A 10,000-nucleotide genomic window follows, 5' to 3' on the forward strand; every position below is an offset into this window, starting at 1 on the left:
TGAATACCTGTTGATACAGGTGTTGTGATCCTGGTCAATACCTGCTGATAAAGGTGTTGTGGTCCTGGTGAATAGCTGTAGTTAAAGGTGTTGTGGTGCTGGTGAATACCTGTTGATAAAGGTGCTGTGGTGCTGGTGAATACCTGTTGATAAAGGTGCTGTGGTGCAGGTGACCCTGGTGAATACCTGTCGTTAAAGGTGTTGTGTTGCAGGTGACCCTGGTGAATAACTGTCGTCCTGCCTCACGCCCATTCAGGGCGAGCAGTTCTACGTTTTTCTTCCTGGCAGTACTGCTGATCGGTCTTGTTCTGGCTACGGTGCCCATAATCGTGAGCATTACTCAGTGAGTCACACACACACACACACACACACACACACACACACACACACACACACACAATACTATCTGCTGTAGCCCTTATTGTTAACATGGTTCACGGAGTAACACATACATTTGTGTGTCTGTATGTGTGCGTCTGTGTCTCTGCGTATGCGTGTGTGTCTCTACGTATGCGTGTCTCTCTGCGTGTGTCTCTGCGCGTGCGTGTGTGTCTCTGTGTGTGCGTGTGTCTGTGCGTGTCTCTGTGCGTGCGTGTGTCTCTGTGCGTGCGTGTGTCTCTGTGTGCGTGTCTCTGTGTGTGCATGTGTGTCTCTGCATGTGCGTATGTGTGTCTCTGTGTGTGTCTCTGTGCGTGCGTGTGTCTCTGTGTGCGTGTCTCTGTGTGTGCATGTGTGTCTATGTGTGTGTGTGTGTCTGTGTGCGTGTCTCTGTGTGTGCATATGTGTCTACATGTGCATATGTGTCTCTGCGTGTGCGTGTGTGTCTCTGCGTGTGCATGTGTGTCTCTGCGTGTGCGTGTGTGTCTCTGCGTGTGCGTGTGTGTCTCTGCGTGTGCGTGTGTGTCTCTGTGTGTGCATGTGTGTCTCTGTGTGTGTGTGTCTCTGTGTGTGCATGTATGTGCATGTGTGTCTCTGCGTGTGTGTGTGTGTCTCTGCATGTGCATGTGTGTCTGTGTGTGTGCGTGTGTGTCTCTGCGTGTGCGTGTGTGTCTCTGCATGTGCGTGTGTGTCTCTGCATGTGCGTGTGTTTCTCTGCGTGTGCATGTGTGTCTCTGTGTGTGCGTGTGTGTCTCTGCGTGTGTGTCTCTGCATGTGTGTCTGTGTGTGCGTGTGTGTCTCTGTGTGTGCGTGTGTGTCTCTGCATGTGCGTGTGTGTCTCTGCATGTGCATGTGTGTATGTGTGTCTCTGCGTGTGCGTGTCTCTGTGTGTGCATGTGTGTTTCTGTGTGTGTCTCTGCGTGTGCGTGTGTCTGTGCGTGCGTGTGTCTCTGTGTGTCTCTGTGCGTGCGTGTGTGTGTCTATGTGCATAAGTATTCAAAGCTCAGGTTCCTGTGGGCCGTTTGCGAACTACAACATGTCATGGGAGGTGGTGCCACAGGAGGTGTCCCAGCTGGACTATCACCTACGCTCCTTCCTCACCACTCTGTCCTCCGAGGCTTTTGCTGTGTCCTTCTTCGTCATCACCTGGTCAGGAAACACACGCTCACAAGCTACATATGTACAGAGGTCTCCTTGTATTATAGAAGTTACAGATCCCCTAAAATATAGTTAGGGCTGCCATGATTAGTCGACTAGTCACGATTATGTCGACTAATAAAATAGTCGACGACTAATAAAATAGTCGACGACTAATTTAATAGTCGATACGTCATTTGTTTTTCTATCCAAACTGCTGCGCCAGTTTCCACCGCTGCGTCTACCTTTCTGTCTTTGACCCACATGCGCAGTAGTGGAAACCGGTGTAGACAGTGGACGACATCCCAGGACGTTATACAGACTGGTATCATGACTACCCGGAACTCAAAAGTGTGGGATCATTTTCCGTAGCCGGGTTCCAAAACGCGTGCAATATCTGCAAGGCAGAACTTTCCTTCCACGGCAGCACAACCGTGATGTACGAGCACCTGAAGCATGTTGTGGCTTATTGTGACAATGATGAAGATGGACCATCATCTCTGTAATCTAAACTGCTAGTTAGCTGCTAAAGTAAGTGTAAACAGAGCGTTAACTTAGTACTTACTTATCGTGGTAGCTGTAAAAGTTAACATTAGTGATGGCGATTTGTTAGTCTTAGCACGTATTCGTGTGTTTTCTGTAACGTCAGTGAGACCAAAACCTTATTTTTGTGAATAATTCCTTAGTTTCAGGTACCTACCTAATTTGATTTAAATGTAGCTAAGTTTGATGCCAGAGACAAATGAAAGAAAAACCTAAAAAAAAAGAAATTTCTTTATTAATGTATTTATTTTTGTGTTGTTTAAGCCAGTGTCTTATACTTATTTTAGTAATTGTTTGTTGCAACAAGCTGCATATTTCATTAAAGGTTTAATGAACTATGATATTAATTGTTTTTATTTTTAGTTAGCATATAGCTGAAATCTAATGATGGTTATATAATAGCAGTTGCATTCTAGTGCGATAAGCTGTATGTTTGTATGTTTTATATTCAGTTAACGTACGATCTGATTAGTCGACTAACCATAAAAATTAATCGGTGATTAGTCGACTATAAAAAAAAGTTAAGACCCAAAGTTATGAACCCTATTCTAGATGACCCAAAATAATATTGTGAACACTGAAAACGAATATAATGGGTTAATGTTGAGGTGTTTTAATAAATGTCGCAGCTGTAGTGTGTATGGTGTAATATTAAATGTATGTGGTGTGTGTTGCAGTATGGCCATGTTGTATGTAATCGCACTGGCTGGAGCTTACAAACGTGTGATAAATCAACTCAGAGACCAACTTGCCATGGTGTGTATAACACACACATCACACACAAGACATCCACATACATTCTCTCACTCACAATCTCACTAACACACACTCATATAAGCACACATCCATTCATTCAGTATTATTCTCATTTAGTAATAAATGTCTTAAGGATTCTAAAATAATTACAAACTGAAATACCTCTTCCTCTCCCCCTCTATCCATTCCTCTCTCCTTTCCTCTCTCCCTTCCTTTTCCTCTCTCTTCATCTCCTTGCCCGCTCCCACCTCTCTTTCTCCCCCGGTTCTCTCTCTCCCTCTCTTTCTACCTCCCTCCCTCCCTCTCTCTCTCTCTCTCTCTCTCTCTCTCTCTGTTTCTCAGGAGAGCCGTGATAAGCTTTTTCTCATTCACAAGTTGTGTCAGGCCCAGTCCAACTCGCCCAGTTGGTTGCCACAGAGTTACCACGGGAACAGACGACAAAACAGTAACGAGGTGTACATGGTGTCCAGTGAGGTGGAGACTCAGGCATAGAGAGGCTTTTTATCATTGGTGTTTGTTATTAGGGTGGGTTAGGGTTATGTCTTTGGTGTGCATTATTAGGGTGCCTTCATGTCATTGGTGTGCATTATTGGGGTGCATTCATATCATTGGTGTGCGTTATTGGGGTGCATTCATATCATTGGTTTGCATTATTAGGGTGCCTTCATGTCATTGGTATGCATTATTGGGGTGAATTCATATCATTGGTTTGCATTATTAGGGTGCCTTCATGTCATTGGTGTGCATTATTAGGGTGCCTTCATGTCATTAACTACTAAAAGGGTTCAAAGTGTTCTTTTTTATTATTCTCATCTGAGTTTACTGGACCAAAAACATGTAATTCTTGAAGAGCAGGCAGACGGCACACTTAGAATTATGTCTTCCCCCAAGTGTTAGGGTTGTACATGAGGACACTACCCTTGAGTGTTAGGGTTGTACTTGAGGATACTACCCTTGAGTGTTAAGGTTGTACCTGAAGACACTACCCTTGAGTGTTAGGGTTGTACTGGAGGACACTACCCTTGAGTGTTAGAGTCGTACTCGAGGACACTACCCTTGAGTGTTACGATTGTACATGAGGACACTACCCTTGAGTGTTAGGGTTGTACTCGAGGACACTACCCTTGAGTGTTAGGATTGTACATGAGGACACTACCCTTGAGTGTTAGGGTTGTACTGGAGGACATTACCCTTGAGTGTTAGGGTTGTACTGGAGGAGGAGGACACTACCCTTGAGTGTTAGGGTTGTACCTGAGGACACTACCCTTGAGTGTTAGGGATGTACCTGAGGACACTACCCTTGAGTGTTAGGGTTATACATGAGGACACTACCCTTGAGTGTTAGGGTTGTACCTGAGGACACTACCCTTGAGTGTTAGGGTTGTACTGGAGGACACTACCCTTGAGTGTTAGGGTTGTACCTGAGGACACTACCCTTGAGTGTTAGGGTTGTACCTGAGGACGCTAACCCTTGAGTGTTAGGGTTGTACCTGAGGACGCTACCCTTTGAGTGTTATTGTTGTACCTGAGGATGCTACCCTTGAGTGTTAGGGTTGTACCTGAGGACACTACCCTTGAGTGTTAGGGTTGTACCTGAGGACACTACCCTTGAGTGTTAGGGTTGTACCTAAGGACATTACCCTTGAGTGTTAGGGTTGTACTGTCTACTCTGCACAGCTACATAAGTAAGCTCCCTTTGTTAAGCACTTAGAGTCTGCTTGTACAGACACACACACTGTACATATGTGCACACATAGACCCCCATACACTTCTACAATCTACACATACAACACTAAGTAAACCACCCAGCCAGTTGGATGATAATCTCAAGGGCTCCTCAGACATGGTAAACCAAAATCCTCAGAGACAGTAAACCATAATCTATGCAGCTGTAATAAAAGTCATGGATGAAACTATACAAAAGAGAACAGGCATTACTGCGACTCATACTTGCATTCATGCCTGGGATTTTTATAATTTGTCTTCTTTTTTCTTGATAATTTGTATTTTTTAAGTATTTAAATTGTACCGTTGGAAACACTACATGTATAATGAAACCATTTAAGTGTGGGTATTAAAGAGCTACAGTATTTTAACATCAGCACATCTGTTTGTGTGTTGTTTTTACTCGTTTCAGTAATCGATTTTGTTGTAATTCAAAACTATTCTTGTTACACAATGGTGTGTGATGGAACAGAGATCAGCTCAGCTCACGTGTAGTCCTGAAAGTTCAAACGTGCTAGTCCACATGTAGTCCTGAACATTCAAACAAGCTCACACATGTGGTCCTGAATGTTCAAACGTGCTCGTCCATATGTGGTCCTGAATGTTCAAACGTGCTCGTCCACATGTGGTCCTGAATGTTTCATAAGTGCTCGTCCACGTGAAGTCCTGAATGTTCATACGTGCTCGTCCACGTGTGGTCCTGAATGTTTCATAAGTGCTCGTCCATGTGAAGTCCTGAATGCTCATACATGCTCGTCCACGTGAAGTCCTGAATGTTCACACATGCTTGTCCACGTGTGATCCTGAATGTTCATATGTGCTTGTCCACGTGAAGTCCTCAATGTTTCATACGTGCTCATCCACGTGTGGTCCTGAATGTTTCATACGTGCTCGTCCACGTGTAGTCCTGAATGTTTCATACGTGCTCGTCCACGTGTAGTCCTGAATGTGTCATACGTGCTCGTCCATGTGTGGTCCTGAATGTTCATACATGATCATCCATTTGTGGTCCTGAATGTTCATACGCGCTTGTCCACATGTCCTGAATGTTCAAACATGCTCGCACATGTGTAGTCCTGAACGTTCAAACGTGCTCGTCCACGTGCAGTCCTGAATGTTCATACGTGCTCGTCCATGTGTAGTCCTGAATGTGTCATACGTGCTCGTCCACGTGTGGTCCTGAATGTTCATACATGCTCATCCATGTGTGGTCCTGAATGTTCATACGCGCTTGTCCACATGTCCTGAATGTTCAATCATGCTTGCACATGCGTAGTCCTGAACGTTCAAACGTGCTCGTCCACGTGCAGTCCTGAATGTTTATACGTGCTCGTCCACGTGTAGTTCTGAATGTTTCATAAGTGCTCATCCACGTGTAGTCCTGAATGTTTCATACATGCTTGTCCACGTGAAGTCCTGAATGTTCATACATGCTCGTCCACGTGTGGTCCTGAATGTTTCATATGTGCTCGTCCACGTGTGGTCCTGAATGTTTCATAAGTGCTCGTCCACGTGTGGTCCTGAATGTTTCATAAGTGCTCGTCCACGTGTGGTCCTGAATGTTTCATAAGTGCTTCATTAAACCGTCATAAGTCTTCATTAAAGTTAAGTCTTCATTCATGAAGTCTTCATTCGTCCTTTTTCTCTGAGACTTGGCATGATCGCTTCCATTTTATTTCGCACTCCCTGCCCGTCACATACATTTATTATTGTTACATTTATTATGTTACATTCATTACATTTATTATTGTATTACATTTATTATTGTGTACTGGGGTTCTACAGAGTTCTACATGTGATTTATTGTGCATCTTGATTAAAAAAAAATTAAAAACACCATTGTAATTATGGTGGCATTTTCAATACCATCAATACTAATATAACTAGACTTCATTGTTACGGAGCACAACTTTGGCTGTATTAGAATGTTTTCTTCAGCCTCTAGGGTTAGGGTTAGAACTGTATTAGAATGTTGTAGCCTCTAGGTAGCAGTGCTGCATTTGCATGTGATGTTAGTTCAGGAAGAGAAGCAGAAGAAACCTCAAAACCTCCAGCCATTGCACCAGAAGACTCAAGCCTTGCTCAACCTGGCTGAGATTATGGTGAGACAGGTATGAGGCGAACCTTCTCCTTTACCTCACCTGCGGACAGAGTTTACCTGAACACAAGACCTGCTATACAAATTCTGTTGGATGTTATCGAAGGATTCCTCCGTCTCCTGCGAATTCTACCAAGTTTGTTTCAGAAAGCTCACTAGTTTTACTTGCAATACTGATTGTCAGATTGACATGGAAAGCTCTGGAACCTGATTGGCTGATTGAAGTGGAAGGCTGTGGAATTTCATTGGCTGACTTGTAGAAGACTACGGAAATGAAAGTGCGGGTTTGTACGGAGCCCGGTAGGGGACATGGGTAAAAAAAAAAAATTAAACGAGGGAACGTTTTACCATTCGAGCGCACGTTTTCTGTAATTCGTGCTCACGATTTCTTTAATTTGTGCGCACGTTTTGTTTTAATCGAGCACACGTTTTAATTAAACTCGTGGTCACGATTTAGTTATTCGTACACACGATTAACAATTCGTGCACACGTTTTGTTTTAATCGTGCGCACGTTTTTATTAAACTCGTGGTCACAATTTATTCATTCGTTCACACGATTTACAATTCGTTCTCACGTTTTCATTAATTCATTTGCAAACCCTACTGGCCTAAGCGCATACATTGCAGATACAAGGATAGAGGCAGTAACAGTTCCCTGAAATTGTATATACTTTGATTGTTTAGATTTATTCCACAATGAACAGAGATACGTTTATTAGGTCTTATTTGCTTATGTGTCATGAGGACATTGTAGCTTCCCTTGCACAGCGGGGAATCACAATCAGTAAACAGCATCTGAAGCGAATTCAAGAGTCAGTGAAGAATTGAAGAGTCAGTGATCTCTACCAATGACAATATGCCATCAAGTCTTCCAGAACCTTGAAGCTGGTCAACAAAGTCAATATATAACTTCCTCTATGTTAGCATATCGTTGTCGGTATCTGCAATGTATACCAGGGTACCCGCGGGTCCTTAAAAAGTCTTAAAATGTCTTAAATTTAGTTTTCCATATTCAAGGCCTAAAAATATCTTAAAATGTCTGGAATTTTATGAGGGGAGGCATTAAATTATTATAAGTGTGTGTTGTTCAGTTGTTCTGGCGCGATGTGAACTTTGCCGAATCTAGCGCTAACTGTGCATTCACACCGAAAGCGATAAAATCGCTCTCTGTCGCCGAGTCGCCAGCATCGCGTCGCGTGGGGGCGTGTCCAACATCACGCCTGCATGCAGCACGTGACAGATATGCAAATCACGTTTTTAAAGGAGTGCGTGTATAAAACATAGTGTGTGTATAAATCACATATAGTATATAAACCTAAAATGTTTATGTATTTTTTTTACTTTTTACCCCAGACCCGAAGATCAAACAGGAATTTTAAAAATCATAACCAATAATAGGGTATACGCTAATTTATTGCAGTTGTTTTTTAACAAATGAACAGTATTCCCTCCAAAAATAAACATCGTAAAGTGCAGGACATCCAGAGACAGCCACTATTAATCTCTCCTCCATTTTGCAATCGGAACAAATAATCAGTAGGAACCAAAGTCAGAGGTGCGGTTTCGGAGGAGGGTGCAAACATACTTTCACAACAACAATTCTCGTTCGCCACCCTCCCCCCCCCGTCAACGATGTGGAACACACCTGCATCCCCAGTAATAGTATTATTTTTTCTTGTGAGAGGTATTAAAAAAGGTCTTAAAAGTCATTGAATTTGAGATATAAAAATGTGCAGATACCCTGGTATACACTTAAGCCAGTAGTGTTTGCACAGGAATGAATGAAAACGTGAGAAGGAATTGTTAATCGTGTGAACGAATAAATCGTGACCACGAGATTAATAAAAACGTGCGCACGATTAAAACAAAATGTGCGCACAAAGTGTTTATCGTGTGAACGAATTAATAAATCGTGAGCACTAATTACAGAAAACGTGCGCTCGAATGGTAAAACGTTCCCTCGTTTAATTATTTTTTTTTTTACCCATGTCCCCTCAAAGGCTCCGTAGGTTTGCACTGTGGGAATGTGTTTAGCCCTAGACTGAGTGCTGTAGGGGTGACCGTTTACACTGTAAACTTTACAGAGAGGTGCTGTTTCCCCTATAACATCTTTATAGTGTGGTGGGTTTGAAAATTACATTTACAACACACTGTCACTGAATGCAGATGCATATTGGGCTAATATTATCACATGAAACGTGCTACTTCAAACTGGAAAGTACATTTTTATTTATTTTATTTTATTTAACCCTTGTTTAACCAGGAAAAAGTCCCATTGAGCCACAATGGCTCTTCTTCCAGGGAGTCCTGGAAATTTTAATTTTAAATTTTAGTGAAGCTACTTGTAAATTTAATTAAATGATCAAGACATTTACCAATTTGCAAATTGTTGATTATTGAATTATTGAACACAGAGACACAGAACAGTCTTGTACACTCAAAATACACACACACTGAAACTAATGTGACGGACGGGTGTGTAAAAAGATTAAATAGCCATTATTCTAAGATGAACTTGGGGACACGAATTAGTGAATTTGGGTTGGTGGGAACAGAGGAAATCTCATTTTATGAGATTTTAGAATGTAATTTTAAACAATTTAGACTTAATCATTCTAAGACTTATTAAGATTTCAGAATGTAATATCTCATAATGATTGAGACTTAATCATAAGACGCATGTACAGAACCAGCTTTCTCAGATCACTTTCCCAGTTGTATTAATCAATAATACAAAATACACACGCTTGTACAGGACGAACAAATAAAACCTGTTACATTGAGATTTGAAACCACTGAAGTGAACATGTTATTTCGTGCACTAGACTCTTATTTTGACACTGTCAGCGGACGTTGTGTGTCGGAGCAGATTCCGCACTCGGAGCAGTCAGCCCCGTCAACGCCGAGCTGCCGTCGCCCTCGCCGCTTCTCTACGGGATTAGGTGGAGCTGGTGGAGCAGTACAGCCGGAGCCCGCCGGGTTAGGTGCAGGGTCCTGCGGTGATTACCATGCACATGTGCGGACGGACGTGCTGCAGGATCCAGACCCACTTCAGCACTGCGGCGCGCCGACACTATTGTTGGTTGTGCGGGCTGTAGATAACCGGGTAAACCCGATGACCTCCGGCCTGCCGGCCCCGGGCAGCTCGGACACCGCACACTCGCTCTCAACCGCCTCCGCCTCGCCCTCGCACACACACGGTACGTTTATCCGTCTCTTAGTTTTTATTTTTTATTTTTGTAATTGGTCCTGGCGGAGCGTGAGAGCGCGCACAGGCGCGTGCACAGGCGCGTTGGGGGCGCGCACACAGGCGGGACTCCGTCCGTCTCCGCTGCCGCAGTGGCGGAATGTGGCGCGGAAG

General features: G+C 43.4%; 2 protein-coding genes across 3 annotated transcripts in view; both read left to right on the forward strand.

Annotated features, from left to right (window-relative positions):
- The window catches only part of tmc7 (transmembrane channel like 7), a 20,707-nt gene extending 15,792 nt beyond the window's left edge, over positions 1 to 4,915 (forward strand). The window contains exons 13-16 of the mRNA XM_076982940.1: positions 213 to 343; positions 1,372 to 1,527; positions 2,736 to 2,814; positions 3,157 to 4,915. Coding sequence (XP_076839055.1) covers positions 213 to 343; positions 1,372 to 1,527; positions 2,736 to 2,814; positions 3,157 to 3,306 — 516 coding nt within the window. The 3' untranslated portion in view covers positions 3,307 to 4,915. The remainder of the gene's footprint in view (positions 1 to 212; positions 344 to 1,371; positions 1,528 to 2,735; positions 2,815 to 3,156) is intronic.
- Positions 4,916 to 9,482: 4,567 nt separating this feature from the next.
- Positions 9,483 to 10,000, forward strand: part of zbtb45 (zinc finger and BTB domain containing 45) — a 13,617-nt gene continuing 13,099 nt past the window's right edge. Inside the window, exon 1 of one of the 2 annotated variants that reach the window (XM_076982942.1) lies at positions 9,483 to 9,839. The gene's annotated coding sequence lies outside the window, so the exon portion shown is untranslated. The remainder of the gene's footprint in view (positions 9,840 to 10,000) is intronic. The other variant, XM_076982941.1, reaches the window with a different exon arrangement.

Source organism: Brachyhypopomus gauderio, chromosome 20, assembly GCF_052324685.1.
Source record: "Brachyhypopomus gauderio isolate BG-103 chromosome 20, BGAUD_0.2, whole genome shotgun sequence".
NCBI lineage: Eukaryota > Metazoa > Chordata > Actinopteri > Gymnotiformes > Hypopomidae > Brachyhypopomus > Brachyhypopomus gauderio.